Source organism: Ammospiza nelsoni, chromosome Z (genome assembly GCF_027579445.1).
Source record: "Ammospiza nelsoni isolate bAmmNel1 chromosome Z, bAmmNel1.pri, whole genome shotgun sequence".
NCBI lineage: Eukaryota > Metazoa > Chordata > Aves > Passeriformes > Passerellidae > Ammospiza > Ammospiza nelsoni.
The window spans coordinates 32,703,269-32,729,858 of record NC_080669.1 but is presented as its reverse complement, the minus strand read 5'-3'; the positions used below and the strand labels follow the sequence as shown (position 1 = coordinate 32,729,858).

General features: G+C 39.6%; 1 protein-coding gene across 1 annotated transcript in view; it reads right to left on the bottom strand.

Annotated features, from left to right (window-relative positions):
- Positions 1-12,278: 12,278 nt before the first annotated feature.
- SLC28A3 (solute carrier family 28 member 3) overlaps positions 12,279-26,590 on the bottom strand; it is a 38,075-nt gene continuing 23,763 nt past the window's right edge. The window contains exons 9-18 of the mRNA XM_059492502.1: positions 24,897-24,977; positions 23,853-23,933; positions 22,729-22,854; positions 22,286-22,416; positions 21,365-21,533; positions 19,551-19,748; positions 16,887-16,968; positions 15,968-16,066; positions 14,011-14,134; positions 12,279-12,500 (exon numbers count right to left, since the gene is read on the bottom strand). Coding sequence (XP_059348485.1) covers positions 12,398-12,500; positions 14,011-14,134; positions 15,968-16,066; positions 16,887-16,968; positions 19,551-19,748; positions 21,365-21,533; positions 22,286-22,416; positions 22,729-22,854; positions 23,853-23,933; positions 24,897-24,977 — 1,194 coding nt within the window. The 3' untranslated portion in view covers positions 12,279-12,397. The remainder of the gene's footprint in view (positions 12,501-14,010; positions 14,135-15,967; positions 16,067-16,886; positions 16,969-19,550; positions 19,749-21,364; positions 21,534-22,285; positions 22,417-22,728; positions 22,855-23,852; positions 23,934-24,896; positions 24,978-26,590) is intronic.

The window sequence follows — 26,590 nt, the reverse complement described above, 5'->3', positions numbered from 1 at the left end:
GTAACTTCTGCATTGCCAGCAATGGATCTGACTGATACAGACCTAGCAGTGGGCCAATAAATCTTGTCAAAAGCAGGAGATTATCTGATTGCAGCATATGGTTTTACCAGCAGTTGAGGACTACACTGCACAAGTAATATACAAGTGTAACACATTCATACTCTTGCTTAGGGAAAGAGGCCTGTCATATTTGTATTGTGCTCTGTATTGTATCATTAGTGGCTGCTTAATTTGTACTGACTTTATGGTAGTGCTTCTATGATCACCATTGCATGCAAGTGTCTGTTGATGCCTTCAGCTCGGCACATGTTCTTCTGTTTGCTCCATAAAAATCAGATCAAGAGGTCTCTGTAGTTTGGTCTATTTCCTTCCATACTATAGACTAAAAAGGAGGTTAGTACCTGTTTAGTGCCTGATAAAGTAATATGCTCAGAATTATACCAACTGTGTATTAGAACATGTTTTGCCAGAAACAGTGCCATCAGACAGAACAGGTACTATCAACATAGTCTTATTTTGTCATAATCAGGAAAAAGACACTTAGTAGCAGGTATTTTGATTTTTGTTTTTTCATTATTTTCTGTGGCATTGTTGTAGTTTAAGCCCGGATGGAAATTAAGCAACACAGAGCCACTTGCATGCTCAACCCCTAATCTCTCCCTGTGATGGATGCCAGACCCTGTTTCACACACAGACTCCTGGCGACTCCCCCAGTTTGTATACTGGTGTGGAATATCCCTTTGGTGAATTCAGGCCACCTGTACCAGCTGTGCTCCCTCTCAGTTTCTTTTGTGTATGGCCTAAGTGGCATTGCATGAGAGAAGAAACAAAAAGTCCTTGACTCAGGATAAGCATGACTTAGCAGAAACCCAAAGCATCAGTGTGTTATCTACACCACTCTTATTCTGAATCCAAAACACAGCACTGTAACAGCTGCTGAGAGCAAATTAGCTCCACCCTAGCTGAAGCCATGTCAGGCATGTAAGCATAAGAGAATCTTCCAAGAATTATAAATGAGATCAGTTTTACAAAGACAACAGTAAGGGTTCCCAGAGTCACCATAATTGTTCCTCAGTCATTTGTATCAGCACCTTAGGATTCAACTTTCTCTCTCTGAAATGTCTATATTTACAAAGATACGCTGCAAATGGAAGATTTCTTGTATTTTTAAAAATGGTTTCTTCCATCTCCCCTACCAAAATAAACCAAGAGAAGAATTAACATTCTCCTCTGCTTTGGACAGCATTATCAAATTTGGTTCAATGGAAGGTTTATTTGGTAGATTCATGCTTGTCAGATAATGTGGAGGGTTTGTTTTTTTTTTTTTTTTTTTTTTTTTTTTTTTTTGTTTGTTTTTTGTTTTTTTTTTTTTAATTGACTACTAGAGCAGCTAAGTCAAATAGTCCTCAGGTATTAGGCTCTCTCTCTGTTTGATGGCTAAGGAGTAAACTACCTGACTGGATTTGTGTAGAACTATAACAAATGTGTCTGGGAAAGCATAAAGCATGAAAAGAATGCAGTTCACCAATTGTGGTCACCTAATGCAGTTTTGGTTGGGAGTCAAAGACTTTCAAAAATACTTTTTTGCCTAAGCACATGCAAATGAGCGTAGTGCAGAAGCCATTTTTGCCTGATTTCTGTGTTCTATGATTTTGGGAGATGTTTACGCAGACCAAAGAACTTGTCTCAGAGAAGAAATAAATCTAGATGCAGCTAAAACACCTATTGCTATTTAGGGACTGTTTAAAGAATAAGGGGGGGGTAAAGGTAACTTGTAATGCAGAAACAAATTTGGTACATTTTTAACATTCTATTGAATCCTTAAAGATCTACAAAGTCTGTATAGATCAGAATAGCAATGGCTAGATAGAAAATTATATTTTTATAGTTATTGCAGTATACTCAGATGTGGAAAAGGAATTCTTCCCCTTGGCATGAATAGTTTGAAGGAACCTTAGGGAGCAGACTTATGGAAAGTAAATCTACTTCTATTTAAAGTCTAGAATTTCCCTATTAAAAAATTAGAGAAAATACTATGGTGGATAATATCAACATTTTAGGTTTTTTTCCTTCTGACCATTATTTGAAAAAGTCTTCTTTGGAATCAGTCAGGTTGAGGTTACCAGGAAAAAAAAAGGACCAAATCTGGGTGATGCTTGTGATACCTTAAGTCCTATTTCTCAGATTCTGTGTTGCCTTGGTGTGTAACTCTGAACTTCATATTAAGTGTTAGCAGGTTCTCTTCACAGGGTAGGCAGACAAAACAATCCTTTTCCAGGCTGAGACCAAGGACAACTGCTACAAGCCTCGAGCTCAAAAAGCATAAACAAAAGCATAAACAGTGAATTGAAGAGATCAGATGAGGATGGGACTTCATAACCTGAAGCTGTAATTGGACAATTAACTCCAATATGTAAATGAATCAAAACCTATAAAAGTGTGAGACCCCGTGACCGGTTGTCCATTTTGTGACCATGTTGGGTCCATCTTGGGTGTAGTCCTGGTCAGGCTCTTGTACTGCCCAAGGTGTATCCATTGAGGCCTTTTAATAAAAACCTACTATATTCTTTTAGCTCTGTCTAGTCTTCATTCCAGGTCAGCCTCATCACTAGTAAGAGAAAATCCACCACCACGCACTGCTCCCAAGGGCTTCAGTTCATTCTGTTGACAAACAAACACACTAGGCGTTATAGAATGACATAAGGAAATATGAAGAAAAGCTAATGCAAGAAAGCCAAACCCATCTAGGCTCTTAACAGTACATTGTTGTTGAAGGACTTTGAGCCCTTCAAGTTTTTTGAGAGTGTTTTTTGGATGGTTCCTGAGGAATATGTGCCCTTATCTTCTATATGCCTTTCTTGAAGTTCCCATTAACAGTCATAGATCTGAGAGATGAAGAACAGCCCAAAGTCAGTAGCTGCTCTCTCCTGTTAGATGAAACCTTTCACAGCTGGAGTGAAAGTAATGGTGAGACATTCCTATTTAGGTATTGAGAATACTATACCCATCCAATCTCTTTTAAGGAGCCTTTTAAATTCTGTTGAAGCTCTTGCAATGCACTGTGAACAGGTTACTGCTCTGAAAAGTGGAGTACTTTGCTGTATTTAGAAGTATTTAAGCTCTTGAATAGTGGCTCTAGTACCTCTGGAAGGCAAGGAAGGCTCATCGTTCTTCCCTCTTCCTTGTAAACAGAGAGTTTGCCAGACACTGCAACAATCAATACTCCAGAAACAAACCATTTACTTGAGTAAATGAGTACATCTCATAAGGATGCCTTGTCATTGTTTTCTCCACAATGGGTTTCCCTCTCCTTTCCAAGGGTACCATTTTCTAGGACTTCTACTCAAGGTTTTGTCATTACTAGTATGTTTGTCTGAACCCTCTCTCCCATAGTGAGATGATTGCTCCTGCTCCCCCTTACCTCTACAAGGCAACTAAGGAGAACTTTATTGTTGCCTGGAATAAAACACGTGTCTTTCCCAAACAGCATTAAAATGATTATATATAAGCAAATCCTTAATTGAAAGGCTTTCAAGGTGCACAATACGGCAATATGCATACATAGTGCTTCTGCAATTTTTTTAGGCCTAGTATTTGTATACCTATCAAATATTGTCCAATTAGAAGAACATTTCACTAGGTAATTTCCCATGCATTCTGCCCCAATAGAGTTGTTGCAGGGGCTTTCTTGTTTTGTCTTTTAAGTTCTAGTGGAAAACAAAGTGTCCTTGCTAGTCTAAAAAGCAAGAGTAAGCAGAATTCCAAGAAGAATTCCATAGTATCTTGGAAAGTGCAGTTACTAGGTTAAAGTGACAAAGAGTTAGAAACTATACAGCTACACGTTAAAATCTGTAAAACTACAGATACACACAAAATGCTAAAATCTTTAGGCATCAATATCAGCTTGCAAAAAGCCTTATTGTGTTCAGCAATCCTGAAGGCAGAGGACAAGTTAAGAGGTGCACTGGTGGTGGGGATTATAATAAAACAGACTTTAGAACAATTATTGCTGTTGCTATTTGAGGCCATGCAAAATTTTTAGAAACCTTTAGCCCCGTATTACCTGCAGGTAAAGAGAATGAGGATTTTTTAGCAGGACACAACCACCCTCTTCACACCTCCATCTTCTGTGAGTTCTTTCAGCATTTAAATTTTATGTATTACATAATTCATTCTACTACTTTCTCTAAGGTTACTACAGACAGGCACTAAACAGAACCTATAATGGTAATAAGAAATGTAGGGCAATCAGCCCACATCATTTTAGGAAAAGATGATCTTCAGGAATGCCTGTGTGGCAGTCCAGGAAGTGGAGCTGTAAGGTGCCCAGAATGGCCCCTTAAAAGCAAACCACATTAGGCAAAGCATATCACATTTTTATATGAAAAAAAAAAATCCTGAAAGCAGGGTAAAAAAAAGATTTAACATTACATTTTGAGCAACAAAAACCCCAAGGGGACCACACAATAAGTAAAAAGGCGACATGTATCCCTACCTATTTTCTGGGGAAGAGGTTTTACTGGGTGTCTTCTGCCATCTAGTGACCCAACAAAGGAAAAATTCCAACATTCCCGTGGTGGTGCGTGAAATCAAAATAAAGGCGATCAAAATTAACAGGTTACAGAAAGCAAGATGGGAAGAGTGCTTCTGTAAAGCCATAGAATGATCAGAGTAAAAAAGGATGAAGGGAGGGAAGCAAGATGCATGGGAATTCAACAGCTACCTGGGAAAGGAAGTCAGTCTGGGCTCTGCTGTGGTTCTGTTACGGCAGTTAAGTAGCATAGGGGGCAAAGTGATTGTTATGGGGAGATCTCTTGCTTTTCCTACATCTGGTTTCAGGTGAATCCAGGTCCCATAATCACTTATGAATGGAAAATGTGCATAGTACAGAGGGTACCTTAGCTGACTTCAGCTGAGCAGTCTGCAAGAATAGCACATAGCCGCAAGGATCAGTTCCTTTTCTGAAACGCCTGAGCATGGTTGTTCAAAAAACTGTTCAGGGTGAATGTCTTCCATGTGGTATTCCTGGACTGAAAATAGAGAAAGTCTTTTTTTAGTGGCTCTTTGGGGAAATACCTTTAACAAAAAAAAAGTATTCCAAATAAAGACACAAGATACTTCAGACTTTTCTTATGTAATAATTATTGTAATATGGCCACATAGCCAGCTAGAGTCAAATGACAGTTTTGTAAGACAATTTCTGTCAGCAGTTAATGAAACTTGGATTATTTAGGGCTATGAAAAAGGTGGAAGACAGGTGAGATTTTGTGATGTAGCTAATTGTTTGGTATGGACACCAAATTTGTGTCCCTGCTGTTGCTTGAGCTAAGATGCTGCAGCAGTCTGAGAGGTTTTCTTCAGAGAGAGGAAATAACACTGGTATGAACCTATCCATGGTCTTGTCTCTGAACCAGAAATAACAGCTGTTAGCTCAGGCAAAGTACCCTGCTGGTGAAATTATCTGTTTCATGTATAAGAGACAGAAACTAAGCGTGTAATATATAGTTTCTCCTTGTTTTCCAGCATAGAGTCAGCCAGATGGATTTCCTAGGTGTATAATCCCACATCTGCAAAATTCCACTCATTTCTGATAACAACTTTTGTTTTAACATGACTTACAGCAATACACCCAGGTAACTGCTTCATTTTACAGTCAGGAGCAGAGATGAGAAACTTTCCCAAGTGAATCTGGGGTACAAAACTCACAAGTGGACACAAATTCAGCTTTATTATATTAGGTATAGGGCTATTCTCCCTAACATGGGGATTCCAAACATTGTAATGCAATTGGTGTTGAGGTAGGAACACCTCCCTAGCAAGTGGAAAACAAGTTAACAAGAAAACCCAAATTTGATATTTCTTACCTGTGTTTAATTCTGGTAACAAGCAAGATTTTGCCTATAAAATTTCAAAATTTGCTCATTTCATCTAGACAAATGTGATCCTTAGCTGCCATCTATATTTGCTGTCAGGGAGCAAGCAGATTGTCATGTAGGGTGCTCCCATCTCCCTCATATTTCTAGCCACCTGACATCAAAGGCATCAATCAATATAGCAAAAATGAAATGTGGCAACCATGGCAACACATGTATTCTGATCAATGTCTTATGATGTAATGCACTGGTTCCTACAGTGAATCCCTATGCTGCAGAATACCGTAGCAACAAGAAAATGCTTTGATTTTCCCCCCCCCCCGTCTAGAAAACCATTAAGATCCAAAGAGTGAACTGGTTTTCACCAGTTACATTTTCTAGTTTTGTATTTTCATGCTTCAGATGCATAGCTTCACAAAGCAAAACAGAAGCTGTACACATACAATACACAATATTTTATGAAGTACTTTCATTGGGGAAACAACTCCTGTCTGATTTATGTTGTCATAAGGGTATGATAACTCCAGCTTCAGGGAAGATCCACCAAGTTTAGACCCACACAAATGAGAAGAGAATTTGATTCAGCCTCTCATATATGAAAGTTTTGTGACCTGATGCTTGTTTTTGTGTTGATACCAGAAAACAGCCTATGGTTGCAGCAGACCTAAATATTTTGTGGGTCTGCTTGAAGAATTGAGATGGTCTCACATGGATGAACTGTGGCCACAATTGTCACACCCCAGCTGCTCCCAGGGCAAATCCAGCTGTGCTGGTGACTGCAAAGAGGGCTGGGTCCCCATGCCATGTACCTCACAAGGACAGGGAGCTTCCCTTGCCCTGCACCAATGCCCTTGACACACATTTGTCTCCTGCAACAGCTGGTGGGGCTGAGGTTCACAGACACCTTCACATCTCTATGGCAATGCTAAGCATTTAATGAAAGCTGTTTGTAGTCAAAATTTGGAAGTCTGTCAGTAATCTACAGACTCAACTTCTAGCACCAATGAATTTATGGCACTGTACAGAGAGAAGCAGACTGACTGCTGCATAGCAAAAAGTTTCAGTCTGTAGAAGAACAGGGATTAATATTCTCTATCCTTGGCATCTTGCCTCATTCTATTAATGACTTTTGTAAGAAACATGTGGTACTTATTTTGGAGAACACTGATTTGGCTTCATAACTTGCTGTGTATAACATGCCTCTTCGACTGTGTCCTTGTTTTGGCTAGGATATTTCTCTTCCCAGCAGGTGATAAAGTGCAGTATTTTGGATTTAGGATGAAAATTATATTGATAACACACTGATGTTTAAGTTGTTTTTAAGAAGTGCTTACCCCAAGTCAAGGACTTTAGCTTCTCTTATCACCCCAACAGTGAAGAGGCTGGGAGGGAGCACAAGAATTTGGAAGAAAACAGTCCTGGTTCCAGACAGGAGAGAGTTCATTTTTGCTGTAGCCAGGAGAGGGTGTGTCCAGGACCTGGTGGTTACTCTATACCAACTTACTCTGTGTACCACCTCCTTATTTTATACCACCTCACATGACTGCAGAGGGACAGAGGAAGGGAGTCTCTGCTGAGGTGTTGAGTAAGTGTGGGAGTAAGTGAGGAGCAGTAGGGTAATGCTGATTTCCACACAGAGGGAAAAGTTGGGTGGTTCTGCTTCTGACACTGACGGAGCAGTTGGGGTAGTATACCTGCATGCAGGTTGAGCTCTGTAGTAATGGTATTTTTGCACGGGAATCACTCCCTCCTTTCGTACATTTTTGCTCTTCATATTGCTGCTGTTACTGTTTGTTTTCTTATCTCATTGCTGTTTCCGTAAGTTGCTTTTATCTCAACTGTGATCTTCACCTTTTGTGCCTCCAATTCTCTTCAGCCACTAACAGGGAGAAGGGGAAATTTGTGGAGGAGAAGCAGGAGGGGAAGCAAGCAATTTGTGGTGTGCTTTGGAGGGTCTCAGTGAGAGCACTACATTGAGGAGTACCATTCCTGAACCATGAGCCACACACAGAGCCAGAAGAACTGACTCAAGCTGTTTGAAAGGTTATTCCATGTCATATGGTGTCAGGCTCAGTTTACAAACTGGGGGGAAGGCTGGCTGGGGGCTGCAGGCTAGGGACTGAGTAGCCACTAGTCAGTGGATAGAAAACAATTGCCTTATGTGCTACTTCTTCTGTATTACTTCTTCTTCTTCTTCTTCTTCTTCTTATTATTATTATTACTGCCTAAAGCTGTCTTTACCTCAACCCACAATTTTTACCTTTTTTTGCTTTGAATTCTCTTCCCTGTCCCAGGTAGCAGCAAAGAATGAACAGGTGACTGCGTGTTGTTTAGCTGCCTGCCAGTTAAATCACAACATATAGTCAACTACTCACTTGTTCAAAAAGGTACATAGGTTGCAATGGCTGCTGTGATATGTGGAATTGGAAAAAGGTTGTTTCTAAAATGTCCTTGTTTTTTCCATCTTCCCCTTATCTTAGCCAATTAAAATAGAAATATTCATGTTACCTGCCAGACATCCTTAATTTACATATTTCAGTACTTTTCTAAATTGGGTCGAGAGAGAACTCAGTCTTACTTTAAGGGTAATTTTCATTGATGGTACATGTTCTGAGCATGATAAAGGCTATACAGTAGATTTCCTGGAACTGTTGCACACAAAACTGCGTAAGTTTTCCTGGAATTATTACCAGTGACTTTTAGTGACTAACATCCTGTGAAAGCTACAGCACAAAGCTATTAGGTATGTACTGACATCCAGTGGGTAGCTTGTGAGGGTGAGAAATTGAGTCATGACACTAATGCTTTATTCACTTGTCACCTTCATTAGTTCCATCCTATTGTGCACTGCCATTCTGATAATTTTAAAGGAAGCTAAACTCCTCTTTTGCAAGACCTTTGAAACAGAGCTACCTCCACATAGACTTCATTATTTATGAATTGACAAAATATTTATTTCCATCTTAGAGCCTATAGATGTAGTGTGTGTGCTGGGTTTGTGAGGCCAGGTTTGGGTAGTGGAGGAGGAGAGGGAAGTATGCTACAGGGTGGCTTCTTTGAGAAATTACTGGAAGCTTCCTTCATGTCCAATGGAGCCAATGCCAGCTGGCTCAGAGATGGACTTGCCACTGGCCAAAGCCAAGCCCATCAATGACAGTGGTAGTGCCTCTGTGATAACTATCTAAGAGATGGGAAAGAATCTCAAACAGATGAGATTCTTCTCCCAGGCGAAAGAGAAGAATGAGCAAATGAGAGGATAAGTCTCCCAGGTGAGTGGAGAAGAAGGGCCAGGAGCTGGTCCAGATAGAGAGCTGAGATTCCCCTGCAGGCCATGGTGCAGCGCAGAGTGAGGCAGCTGTGCCCCTGCAGCCCAGGGATGTCCGTGGGAATGCAGAGATCCACCTGCAGCTTGCAGAAAAGACCCACCCAAGACCAAGTGGATGCTCAAAGGAAGCTGTGATCCTGTGGGAAGCCCATATTGGAGGGCTCCTGGCAAGATCCATGGCCCCATGGAAAGAGGAGTTGATGCTGGAGCAGGGTCCTGGTAGGTATGTGGAGAGAGGAACCCACACTGGAGCAGGTTTGCTGACAGGACATATGATCCTGTTGTTGGGGACTAACAATGAAACAGCCTGTTCCTGAAGGGCTGCACCCCATGGAAGAGACACATGCTAGAGCAGTTAATGAAAAACTGCAGCCCATGGAAGGACTCAAAGGACTCACATTGGAGAAGTTTGTGGAGGATTGTCTGCTATAGTAGGGATTCCACAGTGGAACAGGGGAGGACTGTGAGGATTCCTCTTCCTGAAGGAGAAAGGGTAGAGACATGTGATGAACTCACCACAATCCCAATTCTTCATTACTGTGGGCTGCTGGGTGGTGGGGATGGAAGCAGAGAAAATCATGAGTAAAACTGATCACAAGGCACAGAGGGAGGTCAGGGAGAGTGTTTTTAAGATTTGGTTTTGTTTCTCTGTATCCTACTCTGAACTGATCAATAAACTAAATTAATCTTCCCCAAGAGGAGTCAGTTTTGCCTATGATGGTACTTGGTGAGTGATCTCTCCCTGTCCTTATTTCAAGCCATAGACCTTTCATTGGATATTCTTTCACCTGTACAGCAGAAGAGAAGAATAGAGCAACTTTAGTGGCACCTGGCATCCATCTCACCACAAGGTCAACCCATCACATGTGCTAGCAAGCATTTGATTAAATCCAATGTTTCTTTTGAGGTCCGTGATGCAGATTTGTTGCTGCTGGTATTGTCAGAAATGTGTTCCTGGGCACTGATAGTTCAGGGTCCAAGCTGCCAGGGTAACTTCAGGCTGGTGAACTGCACTATTCTGCTTTTTTTGTTGAGAGAAACACAAAGAGTTCTACACTGGACTCCTAGCACCATCAGGACAAAGAGAAAATAGTCACCAGAACACATGATGGTACTTGGTAGCAATTCCCTCCTGCTTTCACTGCTGTTTTTGATACACTTAAGATGTAATGTCCCACATATATTGTCTTTAGATCAAGCCATCATCAAACCAGGTGGGCAATCTCTTTGAGCAGGTGTAGAGAACTATCATATATATTCTGCAAAAATTGCCTTCCATCTAATCCATCTATAGAGGAGTCTTAAAAAGGAAAACACCACACCTCTTCTGTGGGAGGAAGGCTTCAGCTCTATGAAAAGCTTTTTTAGCAGTTTATACACGATTGTATTTACTAGCCCAAGCAGCCCTTTTACCCAGCATACAATTGTGAAATGAAAAGAGCAGCCATTTCAAAAGACTGATATTAAGTAGGGCATGGTAGGGAGTAGCAAAGAAGAGTGCCCGTGATGGTTTGTAAAGAGAGCACATGGGGTGTGCTCTTTTTGATAGCGAGAACTAATGTTTCTGATGAATTTTCCTTGAAATAATATGTTACTTGGCTTCAGACTCTAAACTTACTTGAAATCCAAACTCTGCTCTAACCAGCATGCTGGATAAAACTCATGGACGAAATCCATGCATTTTCTTTAGGATGGATTCACATTAAATATATGAGCATATATCTGTCCTAATCAGCATTATCAGCATCCTTTAAAACCACTGAAAATTAAGGATGACATTCCTAGGTGGATGAGGCCAAATAAAAACACCTAACAATATAAAACCAGAGATAAAAAAAATCACAAGTAGTAGCAATGCTGACATTTATAACTTTTCTGGGGATTAAGTTAATAAACTGAGCTTTACAGGAAACTAGCACTTTCATAGCAAGTTCAAATAAATACCCCCTGGAAATAACTGTACTGGCAGCTGTCTTAAGTTAATGAACTTGGATTTCCTGGAAAAGATTCTGCAGTAATTAATGGAAGCTCGAAAAATTAGTAATTGCTTTTCCTGAATAGACCATCTGCACAATTTTTATTTGCAGAATGTGTCAGAATTTTCCGATGTTCCTGTAATTTAGTTCTGACCTTTATTCCCAAGCCTTTAGCATTAACAACATCATAGGCTAGTAATCACTCTCTCTCCCTACCTCTGCACAGAACTTACCAGTTTTTGAGTCCATGAAAGTTCTGAAGCTTAAAATCATAACACACTTTCTTCTTCAAAGGGATCCTGTGGAGGTGTCCTACATTAAGCTTCCTTGACAGGGAATAGTCATGGTATGGACCTGATTTTTCCTGCATTTGACAGAGGTCAAATGTGTATAAAAGTTCCTTGTTGGTGACTTCATGATCAATTTTCACAATGGTTAAAAACATAGATTTAAAAGAATTAATATAGGAAACTTGGAGGCTGGACATTTTCATTCATATGAGTTAACTGTAAAGAGTGACCAACTTCCTGCACTCTCCTGTGGGCAGAAGGAGGACTGTGGCAGGGTTGCTAGTTCCTAGTGGCCAAGCTGATGAGGTAGAACAGGTCTGCAGCTCAGTTCATGTGCAGCTATAGCTACCTAGGTATTGGTAGGAATATATATATATATATGTATATATCTATATATGTGGATGTATAATGTCTGCACAAAATGCAGATCTCTCTGCAGAAAAGTAATTTCTCTGCATTTTCTTTTGCAGAAAAGTAATTTCTCTTCATGCAGTAAAGACTTCTTTGCCATCAAAAAGGGCAGAAATAGTATTAGAAATTGATGGTAACTCTGAATATTATTTCTAGTTCATAGCTATCTGTAAGTGGCAGCCAAATCTTCTGAATCTGACTTTCTTCATGCTTATAGCAATTTAATCTGGCAAATTACTTAGTTTTGGGGTAGAAATAAAAGCAGGAGACTCAGAAATGTTCTTCTGTTCTGTTTTATAGTGGGAGAAGAGTTCTGCAGCAAGAGGTGCCTTCCATTTATGCCAGTTTAATTTATAAATAATTCCAGCCAAGTAGAGGAATTGGGCTGGTAAGAGATGAAAAATAAAGATTGCATGGGGGAAATTTACACTCATTGTAGTAAAGCAATTTTTTTATTTCCTCTCTTCCAATGAACACAGTTCTTATTTATGATCAATCCTGTCAAAAAGATTCAAACTTAACCTAAGTGCAATGAAAAGCAGGTTGACTGAGTATTTGGCAACACACTTTCCAGGAATTGAGACTGTAGTTTCCTCTGGGAAAGATCTCCTCCGAATGATTTGCACTGGGGGAGAAATAAAGCAGATATCAGATAAAACTCCTTTTCACAGAATCACAGAATTTTGTCATGAGAATCTCTCTCTGCAGTATATGTATGTACACACACACACACATACATGGCAACACACACTTTCTCCAAAGCAACTTTAGATGTGTTAAAATTTTCCCGAGAAACAAAATAGAGAGAAGACTTTCCCAACTCCAGCCAAGTGCCACATCCAGATGTTCTGCCTTTCTATCAGAATAACTTTTGGTTTTTTGTAGCAAGTCCTCATGCCTCTGGTACATCTACCTAGATAACTGAAATGATTGAGTCCTTCATTTCCCTATTCAATATTTTTACATTTTCAAAGCATCTGCTTAACACTGATTCTGCTAAAAATAGAGCAGGTTCTTGTCTTTGTAGCAACATGGTAGACCTGAAATTAGTGTTATGAGGAAAAGCTGTAGTAATGAAGAAATAACAATGATTGAATGTACCCAGACATGGTATCTGTTGTGTGAGTTCTTCTATTTTCAATAGCAAGAAAAAAGGATGAATTAAGAGCATTTATTTCTAAAGTAATTAGTTTTGAAAATAGAAAAAAAAAGGAGAAAAAAGAAAAAAAGGAAGCATACTAGGACAATTTGAAAGGTTCTTGCCATAACCTAAATACATAGACCTTTGGTTCTTTGTGAGATAGTGCTAGGTATATCTGAATATATTCCTTTTTTAGTATCAGTATTTCTTTCTTCTCTGCCTTGGATAGAGAGTTGTGAAATACAATTTATCTTGAAATATTTTTCTACTTTAAATGCATGTAAAGTTTTCAACATAAACAAGCCTGATTATTATTATTATCTTTAGTCACATTATAGATAGAAGAGGGAAGGAAGGGAAAGGCTCCTGACTTTTTTTCAGCTATTGCTAACCTCAAATACTAGGTTAACTTTATATTAGTTCAAATATTTGATTTATTTTCTTGTTAGTGTTTGAGATAAACCAAGAATCATCGAGGGCCAACTCCTGGCCCTGCACAGAGCATAATCTCCAAGAGTCTGAGAGCATTGTCCAAATGCTCCTTGAACTCCGTCAGGCTGGTGCTGTGACCGTTTCACTGGGGATCCTGTTCTGTGCCCAAACACCCTCTGGGGGAAGAATCTCTTTCTAATACTCAACCTAACCCTCCCCTGACACAGCTTCAGGCCATTCCCTCAGGTCCTGTAACTGGTCACGCCAAAGAGGAGAGATCAGTGCTTGACCCTCCTCTCATGAGGAAAAAATTTCAAAATTCAAAGATATTTTGAATTTTCTGTTGATTCTGCAGGTGTTTGTCATGCAATGGAAAAATGCCCCAGAAGAGGAAGACAATTCAAAAGCACTAAAATAGCCATTCCTCTAAAAGATACTAATTCACTGAAAGCAGATGCCAAAGAAAAAAAGCCAAATACAAAAAATAAAAATAACATTAGGTTTTCAGAGAAGATATGAGCTTCCTAAATTTTACTCCCAGAGGATAAAGGGTTCTCAATACCTGGTGAAGAGTTGCTGGCAGCATTCAACTAGCTCTGTGCTGTTGGCAGGGAAATCTGTGAAGTTGGAAGCATTTCCTAACAAGATGTGGCAAGGAACTTCCAGACTAGGGACAGTCAGCATTCCTGTGAAGTAAGTTACAATTTTCTTAATGAATAATGAAGAGGAAGATAAGATTTGAGAATGTGAGTCATGAAGCCATGATCAAAAAAACCATTCTGTCTGACGCAAAATCACCATTTGAGGCGGTTATGTAAAGGTACAAGGTCAAAACCTTTGAACTGCAGGACTTCTAATTTGAATCATTTTTAAAAACAGAATTAAGTAGCAACCATAACAATTTATCTACTTTTTATATGTAGGAATTAAAGTTCAGCAATGGATACACACTTGGATACATTTTGGTTTTCTGCCTCCTTTAATGATATTAATATTGTGTAGTAATGCCTTTCTCATTGCTGGGTCAGTGTGTTTTCATTAACTAAGATGAAGCTATGCTGCATTTATAGAACTGCAAGTAAATACAGAACTTCTTATTTTGTTTTAAATTGAGTTTGCTTTGCTACATATTCTTTAAAATTTCCTACTAATACTAATGTCATCAGTATGTCACTGGAATAATGGAAACACAAAAGTATGAAAGTGATAGCTCCATCTATATGTAATGTTGTAGAACTTGGACATGTTTTTAATACATTCTTATCTTAACTGGGATAATAGAAATTGCTTGGCTTTTCTACTTTCTCCTGAGCATAAGAAAAGCATTTGCCGTGGCAGGAGTGGGTGGAATGCAATTTTCATTCCAAAGCAGATTCTATTATTTTAGAGAGATTTTCTCAGTGGCTGTTCACAATATTATTCTTAAGATCAGTATTGTGAAATGACATATTTTAGTAGAGCTTCCTGGTTCCTCAGTTATGCAGAGTAGTGTCATGTATTAAAATATTATGGACAGCTATGAGACTAATGTTATTTCAAGTTTGTTCTGTAGCCTTCAGAAAATAGTGTGGGCTCATCTTTAAAATCTGTATGTTTCTGTTGCTACCATGAACACCAAGGCATAGAGAAGTTGGGGTAGAAACGGACATAGTGGTTTTAGCTACATAAAATACCAAGATCTTTCTTCACTGTTGAAATATGACCTTTAACCTTTAACCTTCATCATTCCATGTCATACTAATTTTGTATATCACATGCTCAGGAAAGAGAGCTGGAAAAGGGATTGTGAAATACTGAGAATGAATTTATAATCTACTGAAACATATCAATGAATTAATCTTCTGAATAATTACTTTGTTCTTTTTAATTTACTCCCTTAAATGTCTGTTGCATTGTGACTTTTCACTCAAATTAAAGCTGAAGTTTTGAAAATAATGATCAGCTGTGGAGTCCCATTTTAGGACCATTTCACAAGCCTAAGTGCTCTGTGAAAATATTATCCCCTCAAAATATTGACTTAACATTATGACAAAGAGTTGTTCTCCTTTGTTACTCTTTTACACTCTTTCATTCCATTTTCCTGTTTCTTTTCCAAATTTAGTTCAAAACTTTCCAAAATTGGTTCTCTATTCCTGTATCTAGTGGTGCAGAGGAGGGATTGCAATTCATCTACAAATTGCTTTGTTTATAAGTCACATGTTCTGCACAAATAAATAAATCAACAAAAAACCCACAAAACAACAACAACAAAGACCAACAAAAAACCAAAAAACTCCCCCATTAAAACACCATACCCCTCTCCTAAAAACACAGACATAATAGAAGAACTGAAACATTTACATCTTTTCAAATTCTAGTTTTCAAGAAACTTTTGTCTCATATCAACTTTTAATCCTGCCAAGCAAAAAAAAAACTTGTGTCTGAGTAACTGAGGCAGCCTAGGAGGATATAGCATGGTGCTGGTGCAGTGCCCCATGGTGGTCACTGGCCATAGGGGACACCAAACCTGAGCACTGTACCTGCCACACAGGCCGTCATGAAACAGGCCACCGTTCCTGCAATCATCGCTCTGAAAGCACCGTCAGCTATTTCCTTCTTTTTTGAGGGAGCAATGCTTGCTAGAAGAAATACAAAGCATATGTCAAACAGAAATACATATAAGGAAGGTGAATCTACCAGCTTCTGCCCCTGCAGGAGTAATTTTCCACCCAGCAGTTTAAACTAAGGGAAACATGGAGGAAAAATGGGACATTTTTTAGTGGGTTCTTTGAAGCCAAGTGCCAGTGTTGGTTCTCTCTGTTAAGAGGATTGCTTATATTCAAAATGGTAACTTTTGTTTTCTTTGGCAGTTTGCATGTCAGTGCTGGATGATTGCACCCTTCAGAAGAGTCTGGCCCCATAGCTGGGTTTTGTTGCTCTACACTGCCCCACTGCTGAGCCCACTGTGGCTCCAGGGCAAAGATGACTGCCAGCAATTCTGGCTGCCTGGTGAGGAACTCAGATGGTTTTTCAATTTTTCTTTTTCCGCTGAGATTTGAAAACCTCCTTTAAAAATTCTTTCCCTGTAAGCTTACTGCATATATGTGATATTTTTACAGAAAATAACCAAATTAATCTGTCACACCAGCATGCTATTGAGTTGACCTGCTCCTCCTGAAGCTCATGGGCAGTAGTGGCTCAGGTTCGTGTTTGAGGTCTAAAGAGGGAAGGCTATGAGAAGGGCTTGGTTCCTTCCCCTTGTGTTCAGCGCCTCTCCCAGTACTTCCCACCAAATCCTGTACCCCCCCCTCTGGGTGCCCTTACATTCACAATTGAGGGCTAGGTTTTGGCAGAGCAACTGCTCAGTCCCTAATGCTGCTAAGCTTCACCCCCAGCCTTTTCCTTTTGGTGCTTTCTTTGGGATTTGCTTAACAAATTGTCTGTGAGAGTGGTTCTTACTCAGGCCTCCTATTACCAGTCCCAGGGAGCCGAAGTTGGCAAATCCACAGAGAGCATAGGTGGCAATGACTTCAGAGCGAACCTGAAAAACAAAGACACACCCTCTGAGTGGTTTGAAACAGTTAATTGTAATTTAAAGGTGTAAAAACATGGCACTGTGGCTCTGAGTACAAAAATAACTGTTTTGCTTGGTTGCTGCCCAAGGTGTGGCTTTCAGAAAGGTAGACTTGTTCCCTTGTTGAATGTCACAGGCTTTGATACCCACTACCCATGTGAGGGCTGACAAACTATGCAATGATTTTATCTTTCACATATATTGTTGTGCCTTTTTGAAGTGAGTAGTAGTAATTAAAGACAAAAAATCTTATCTTACTAGTGGCAATTTAACTGCTATTTTCTGAAAGCATGAGTCAGAGAGCAATAACTCAACTTGTTTTTCACAGCTGGATGCCTCTATAAAACTCTTTTGAAACCTCAAGTTTTGGTATGCATCCCTGAATTCTTTGACCCTGAAGAAGCAGAGGGCTCTGTACAAAGCTACTTTGTGCATTCTCCACCCCGTGCAAAGAAGACAAATTTGTCTCCTAGGAAGCGCGTGTTGACAGGCAGAGACTGACATTATGAATTTGGAATCCCCATTAACAGCTTATTTCTGTACTGACTTCTGCCACTTTTCTCCCCTTGGGTAACACCAACTAAGCCTGTACCTCAGAGTAGATACAAGGTTGGCCTTTGCCTCCAGGGAGGGACCCTTCACAGGACACAAAACGGTCCTTTAGGTGAAATCAGGAGGCTTGCAAGGTTTGCCTACAAACCTTGCAAGCCTTTAGATAAATGTAGTTCAGACATTTTGAGAAAGGAGGCAACATATCTCAGCAAATGGATTTTTGTCCCCCTGGCAACTCCGAATTCCTATTTACTGTGGTTTAGGTTAAAATGAGTGAGTGTTCTAGCAGGTTTCCTGTTTATTAGAAGTTCCTCTGGTTTAATTCCTCTTTTATGAGCACCAATTTGTAGATACTTTCAATCAATCTCCACAAATGCAGGAAAATGTTTTTCAAGTACCCACTCTACCAGCTTTTCCTAGAAAAAGCTCTGTGTACCCTGCTTTCATTTGCACTCTCCTAGCTCTGAAAACAGGAAGCCATGTAATTAATGACTCAGGTGAAGACACTTGTTTGCTCAGTCTGAGAGAATATCTGTGTGTGAATGAATTAGAGAGCTCTGAAACTGAAGGGAAATTAAAAACAGATGCCAAGCACACCTTCACCTGAACTGTTGTGCTCTAATTATAATGGTTTTCAGCCAATTTTTACCAGAATTACAATTGTTTATGTTTCTCAGACCTTTTCACTATGGAAGTTAATACAGCTCCTTATAGGTATTAGAAGTGAATGTGAAAGTCCTATATGACATCTTATGCAGGAAAAAAAAAAGTTAAATAGAGTTCCTAAGATCTGTGTTTTGAGGCTGCATTCCATACTAAAATAAACCCTTATTCACTCATGCAGGAATTCAGTGTCATTCATTTAGTACAAGGAAGCACAGTTATAGCAGGGCACATCAAAGATCATTCTAGCCCAGAGTTCTATTGCCAGGAATTCCAGGAACACTGGTAATGGATGCTCAGACAAGGATGTGAACATTGATCGGACTGCCTGGCTTTCTACCTCCACGTGTGAATTATCTTCTGGTAATCGGGAATGCAAATGATCAGGAATTTGTTTTTGGTTTTTAATATAAAAGATGTCCACAGCATCCCATCTGATTCAAAGAATCATGTAAGTGCTGTACAAAATACTTTCTGATCTAAAGGGTTTCTCTACAGTGACAATCTGTCTTGGTTTAAGAAAGAAGGGTCAATGGATGTGTAAAGTTGGATATCATGGTTTTTGTTGCCTGTGCTTGAGACGAATTCAGCATGGGCCATGTGTGTGAATGCCAGATAGTAGAGCAGTCATGTCCACAAAGGTCAGCTTTGATCACTGAATGACCTTTGGCCCCATGCACACATGCAAGATGCCCTTAGCATTGCCTATCTCAGTGTGCTGTAGTAGGAGCTACATGTCTGTTGGGTAAACTGTGAATGAGAGGTGGGACAAGGCTGGAAAGCTTGATTGAGACAGACTGGTTGGACTCAGTGTTGCAAGGGAGGTGTATGGCATGTACTACATGTCTTTTATTACCGCCCTCTGCAGAGGGAACAATAGCCTACAGCAAAGGTGTGCCAGTAATGCCACCTGGTAGAGCTTACTGGATGCCTCTCTTCAAGTTTAATGCTTGGACAAACCTCTGAGGGCAGGAGGATCCTCGGGTTCTTCCTCAGGGTTTTCTTGGGAGAGTAGCTCATAGAGAAGTATTGAGAATCAGGTAAGAAGAAACTTGCCTTGAAGACAGCCTCTGTCTTAAGAGTGGTGTCCTGTGGGACACTGCATGTTCCCTAAACCCACGCCCTTCTGTCTCTATGCTTGTTCAAGACAGTTAGGGCAATGAGAGTCACAGCAACTGCACAGAGCAATGCTGCACTTTCATAAATTAACTGTGTTGCTCAAAGACATACCTTAGAGTAATATGCAACCATTTGATGCCATATTAAATAATAAGTCGTTTCAATGTTGAAGTATTTGATCAAATAAATCTGTAGGACAGAAAAATGTTACTTACTGTCATATACTGTTTCACACCATTAATGTACATGCTTCCACCCTTTTCTCGGTTTTGAATCAGTTTTGAAAGGCGCTCATAAGCCAAAAATTCATTGAAGAAAGTTTTGTAACCTAGTAGTCCACCGACAATGAAACTGTCTTCCCAGTCTACTCCCATCATGAAAGAGAATGGCATGAAGACATAAGCACAAATGTTCTGCAGAATGTATAAGAAAAAGCAGGTCGAAATAAATGTCAGAAAGCAATATCAGACAGTAACTTTTCTAAACTTAAAATAAGGAAGGTTTTATTTTAGCAGAGGAAAATTGGCCTTCAATTTTTGCTGCCATGAACTCTGGGAGAGTTTTTAATTGTCAGGCATGCTTGAGTACCTTTTAAAACATTAATCAAGACTCTAGATATAACAAAATATTTATATGTCCCTAATTTTATATGTAAAATAAAACAAAGGTTTCTGTGCCAGCTTTTCACTCAATAATGGCTTCAAATTGGACACAGTGTTTGACAAAAAGAAGGAAGATTGAACTAAAAGGAGAACTGAGGATTCCAATTCTTCTGCTAGATTAAATCAAATGTGTTAATGAACACGCCTAATTATCAGGTTATTGGACTCCAACTGCTGTAAACAAAAGAGTTGTCTCTGCATAAAAGCTGTGCATCTGACACAATTAAAGCTGTACCTATTTTTCCCTGGCATTATAAGATTTATGCAAATTGAAAAAGTAATCCCATATCACAGTATAGCTAGTTTCTATATGAGAGAAAATAGCTCCAACTGTGAAAGGTTTTGGTCAGATTGTGGTCAGAGAATGTAATGGAGGTCTTAAAGCAGTTACTATTTCTGGCTGGTTTCTCTGCTCAGAGCAAGTTATGCATTAGTGTCTCCCAAGGGAAAATTGACTGCATGCATCATGTCTGTGTGTCTCAATTCCTCGTGGACTATCTGCCTGTCCAAATCTTACACCACCCAGCAGTTATGAAAATACCAGCCCCTGCACGAGTATGCCTAAGGCATGTGTACTTGTGACTCTCCTCAGCTGTGGGTGTCTGGGGTGCAGTGAGAGACCTCTGAAAGATTAGCAGGGTAATAACTTAGTGATGCTGAAGCCATATCTGTTATGAGTGGCCATTCACTTCAGCAGCACCTTTAACACAAGTAATATCTGTGTTTCTCCCAGGGCTTTTATTAGGGTCTTGCAAAAAAAAAAGGGCCATAACCACTGAAACTAGGTGATTGCATTGGGTCAAAAATGACATATTGACCTAGGTTCAAACATTTGCTCTGTTGAGTGATTTGGGTATGGTTTCACTTTGTAATTGTATTGAGAACAAACTGATATGAAGTAAGTCTGGTTTCAGGCAAGTCTGGTCTTTCCCCAGTGTCCCCATATAAGTGAACACAGCAAGCATTAAGGGATTGATGGGACCTTTTGAAGATAAAGGCACTTTTATGTTTAGCTGCAGGAGATGTTAATGGCTTGGCAAGCATGTAGTTGACAGATGTGCAGCACTGCCAAGTCAGAGGAGGCAGGTGCTAGCCTGCTCTGTATAAACATACCCTGGGAGTTAGCAAGAACACCACAGAGGGAAACAGCAGGTGGACTAATAGAAACAGAAATACTTAAATGGCAACAATTTTACTTTAACTGTTAAGAAATTGTTCAGAACATGCAAATAAAAGATGGATTTAGATCATGTTAAAATACAAAATGAGTACAAGAAACAACAACATACAAACCACACAAGCACTTAAATTTGAGAAACACAAATTATGCATGTATGTCAGCTACATGAATAACCTGGAGATCATACCTCAAAGGTCAGCTGTGGATAGTCAAACAAGTTGCCCACCCAAGAAAGGGCTGAGTCAAAGAAGCTCAGCAGGGCAAGGAAGGAGATCACGCTCACGGCGATGTTTGCTACCAGCCCGATGGAGGTAGAGGCACCCTGGCTGGCTGCTTCTAGCAGATTCTTTGATTCACTTTGCCAAGGAAGAGAAAACCAGAGTGTGAACATCTTTAAATTCAAGAACAAATAACAGAACTAAAACATACACGCACTTGATTAGAATTCTAGTACTAAAGCCATCTGTACACTCATAGAGAAAATAATGAAGAGGAATGATGATGTGAAGTAGGCTTTTCCTGTCAATCCTCATGGCAGACACTTGAAGCATATGCTTGTGGTGCCCTGAGGATGAATTGTGGTACATTCAGGGTTGAGCAAGATCTCAAAACTGTAGCACTGCTCGTACCAGGCAATGGACACTGCTCTTCTCCCACACAGCCCTTGCAGAAATGCTTGGGTCATTCAGAAGCAGATCCTTAGAAGCCTTTTTGCTTTGCCTGTCATTGCCAAGAGAAGTGTGCCTGCAGATGGGCAAAATATTTGCAGCTGTTGTGAAATTATTGCTTTGTCTTTGCTTTTTACATGTTTGCATTTGCAGATTCATTACAGAAAAAAGACAACATTACAAAAGGGAAAACCTCCTGGCAGGTCACCTCAAGTAGGCATTTCCCTCTTTCTTTGGAGTTTACAGTTTGGCCCAGGTCCTTGGCATATATATGGGGCACACTCATCTGAATTCATAAATCAACCATTTGCAGCATTTAGTCTTTAATTAATTTCTTGCTTGAACATCTACCACATAATGCTTGTAAAATTTATGTGTGAGCAGTTATTATCCAGACCTCATTTTTGCAGTGGTATTAACTAGTACCTAGATCAGCTTACCTTTTTGCCATTTGTATGCCACTCCTCAGAGTTACCAGGGGCTTTTCAGTTTCAGGCCAGAATAATTTGGAGACAGCTAATGATGCTGGCGCTGACATAACAGAAGCAGTCAGTAGGTGGGAGGAGGAAACCTAGAATTCCAGGGGAAAGAAAGTATTCCATGATAACCATGGTATGCACAAACATGTAGGAATGCAATTAATTTTTTTAGTTGTTTGTATGATTTCTCTACAGGATGTCATTAAAAGTTCATATTGCTCATAAGGAAATGAAGAGAATGAGCTGTCAGAAGACCAAGGATTTTTGTGGCTAATTCCTTCAGGGACAAAAAACCCCAAACAGTGGGAATGATTGAGGGATAGTTTCAAAGCATTGCAGCTGGGTGAAATACTTAAAAGATTTCAATAAACCATTTGTTTTCTAGTTCTTTTCCCCTGTCTTACCCCAAAAGAAATATATGCTCCTAAGACACTTCCAGCAATAGTTGAGAATCCTGCTGTCATGACTGCATGGAGTTCAGATTTGGTGATATATGGTAAGTAGGGCCGTACCAGGAGAGGAGACTCTGTCTGGAAGTGAAAAACAAGCACCAAATTAAGAAATCCTTAATAAAAGCCCAAATATTTTTTTTATTAAGGGCAGAAAAATGAGTGTCTGAATCATACTTTCTTGGGTATCTTTGACTAAGTTAATCCTAGTGCTAGCAAGTACTCCAATTTCAATAGACTGGGGCTTTTTTATCCCAAGAAAGAGAATGTCTGAAGACAATTCTGACTGGTTCATTCTGCTGTCTCCCTAAAAAGCACAATGAAGCTGCCAAGAAATTCTATTCCAATTCTGAGTGACTTAGGGACAGCCACAGGTCTGAGCACAGATAAGGCTGTTAGTCAAGTGAAACACGCTCGTCTGGCATGTGTGTGAGCACATCCTGGAGGCACTGTCATGCAATGTTGCCATTCTAAATCTTGAAGCAGTGTGATGTGGTGATGCACCACTGCTAAATATCATGTTAATAGTGCATTTGGGCCTGGATGTTAATTGTTGATTTTCTACATTTCTTCTAAGCTTGGGACAGACATTATTGTAAATGTGGGTTTAATACATTTCCCATTAAAGCGGACTGTTGGATGCTGACCACTCTTTTTGTGAACAAGGCCTTATACTGCTAGCCCTGGACCTTAGTTTTCCTCATTGCCTCTCTCTCCTGCCCTTGCCTGCTTTGTGTGCCATCTCTTCATATCGCTTGCCTTTTCAACCAAAAAACCCCCTGAAATTGTTATTTGTTCATAGCTTTGGAGTAGTCTAGCAGGGAGATCTATCATCTACATTTATGCTTGAACTTCTCTTGGGAAAACATATTGCTTCCCAAAGCCTTTCCACTGTGCATCACTGCCAATATATGAACATACTGCAATTTTGGAAACCGATCATCAGACTTGATGTAGTGGAACCCTAGCTTCGAAAGAGATTGTTTTTCTTAATACAAAACTGTTCAATGAGCAGCATTATTTCCCTAAATTCTGTAATATTGTTACATGTTAGCATGTTTCTGTGTGCTCCAGCTCACCTGTCCCACAAATATGTTACCCGCAGCTACCAGAGACTCAACAGGAGTTGTTCCCATGAAGACATGCATTATCCAACCAACCTAAAATGATTTTAAAAAAAGAAACAAAAATTTGTTCTGCCTGTTCCATGCCTTTGTCCAGTTAACCATATCAATCTAAGAGTTCAGAAACATGTTACAATACTTTCCCAGTTAATGATTTCAGCTTAAAGGTACAGCACATTCATGTAATTGGTACATGCTAAAAGAAGACAAAAGAGAAGTAATTTAACAGAACTGAAAGTACTCCAGGCTCCTCTGGGCATAAAAATGTTAAACTAAATTAAACAAAGCAGATATTTTGATGTGTTCTTATTACTTATATTCTTGTCCAAAAATACTTGGATCATATGAAAGGAAAAAATGTGAAACTTAGATTAAGGCTAAAAATGCCTCATTACAATTTTAGCACACTAATGTCAGCTAGGCGATGTTCATGACGCCTTTATAACAATTGTGTGAATGTAAAAGGCAAAGAACTTTTAATTTAAGAATATCTTCAAATTAGGTTTAACTACCACCATAGAGGAAGATCTTTTCCCTCATATGACGGGTTTATTGGACAGAGACGACAGAAAGTGGATTTGATCTTACATTAGTAGAAAGTAGCACAAGACATAGATGCTGACAGAAATGAACACTTAGAGAGTGAGGTGAAGAACCTGCTTTGATCTTATCTATGATAGGAAAGTATATGCAATTGCTACTGAAATACTTAGCATAAATCTATTCTCTGTGATTTAATCTCCATCCTGCACTTTAAGGGCTGGGAGAAGGGCAGGCAGAAAGGAAGATTTAAGCAAACATAGCATCTGAGTAACGCTAAAGCTAACCAGGCAAATCTAACAATTAATATGACATAACCAATGAAACCAGACTGAGAGTGCCAATCAAGATTTTGCAATGGTAACATTTGGAAATATTTCCAGGCTATGGCTCCTCTGCATATGTTCAAAATATTTTCCACACCAGCCAAATGAGCATCTAATTGGCAAAAGTGCATACCTTTCCAACAAGCCACTGCATGAATCCAATGTGGTAAAGCATAGACATAACCGTACTGAAGAAAACCACAATTGGCAATACCTGATGACAAAGACAGAAGATCATTAAAACTTCTACAGTTGTTTCCTTCCTGACCTTCCTGTTTGTGTTATAATTAAATAAACTTCATTTATCTGCATAGCTTTCTAACACAACTGTGATTGTTTAGAAACTGTTTTGCTTAGCATAATATACCTGAGTTTATAGCCATGTTTAAGTCAATAAGTCAAATGTAATTAAACATTTACATCCTGTAAAAAGAATCTATTTAAAGGTGTATATTTACGAAATACAAAAAGTGAATATAGGTCTCTCACAGTGGATACTGAAAAACTAACCTACTCTCTGATGGGCCTAACCCACTCTCTGATGGGCTATCAAAAACCACTCTGACTGGGTTTCAACCTGAATAAAACCAATATAACCTGATTCTCAGGTATGTGAAATACCTGAGAAACAGGACACCACCACTTCTCTCCCAGTATACAACAAAAAGAAAAATCTGTCCCCAAAAGGTCCAAAATAGTCAGACAGATTAGTTACAGCTAAAACAGTACCACTGTCATGTGAAAAGGGGAGGCTTCCTAGACCCTTAGTGTGGAGAGACTTATTTGCCCCATAGCATTTAATTTGTCTGTCAGTGTCCCAGGAAAGCTGAGACCCTTGTAGCTGACCAGTTTTTCAGCATCCCTTTAGGGAGACCCTTAACTGAGCAGTTCTGCTGGATTGGAAAGTGGTGTGACTGTCTTGGAGAAACACACCTCCAGCGTGAGGGAGTCCTCTCAGTAGGTCTTGCCCTTTACTAGAGTGTACTACCCACTACCAACTGCCAGCACCCATAAAGGATTCACACTAATAATTTCAGGAATAACACTCTTATTAATATAGATTGTGACATGTTTAGGTTAGAAGATTTTTGCTGATTGTAACTGGCTGCCAAAATATACTTGAAGGAATACACAGGTAGGCTTTAATCCCAAGTAAAATATTCAGGGCACATAGAGCCTGGTTCTTACAAGTTTACAGGTGTCCCTACGGGGAAGAAGACAGGTTCAGCCCATTGACTGATCCCAGCAGTTAAGATGGAGTTTTCCTTAACTTTCCCCTGTTCTCAACTTACTTAATATATTATTTCTTTATGTTTATGTGGAGTTTGAGTGACTCTAGTCATACATACATTTGTTACTGATTAGCATAAAATTCTCTCCCTTTGCTTTTAAAGATACAGTGAAAAAGAATGTAGAGTGCATTCCTGCGAGGGTGTTTGTACATCAGGAGCAGGTAACTTTGACATGGAGATGTACATTAATATTATTATTAGGCATTAATGAAGAAAGTTTGTCCAAGGAGAGGGATTTTGCCACAGTTGCTGGCTCAGCAGTGGGACATCTTCCCCTCTTTCTCTGGTATGCTGTTTATAAGCTGATATGTGGTTTATCAGCTACAAAGTACAACCGACTTCCCTTCCCTGCAAGGATTTCCACAGAATCTGGCTGTGGTGCCTCCACTCCACTCCACCTTCCATTCCATCCCCCTCAACAGATGATGGGGAATCATTCTGGAAGGGTTTTAAGTAATGCATCAACCATATTCCATCCAGAAAGCAGCAGTTGTGATTTACCCTATAATACAACTCCTGTTCAAATGCGAATATA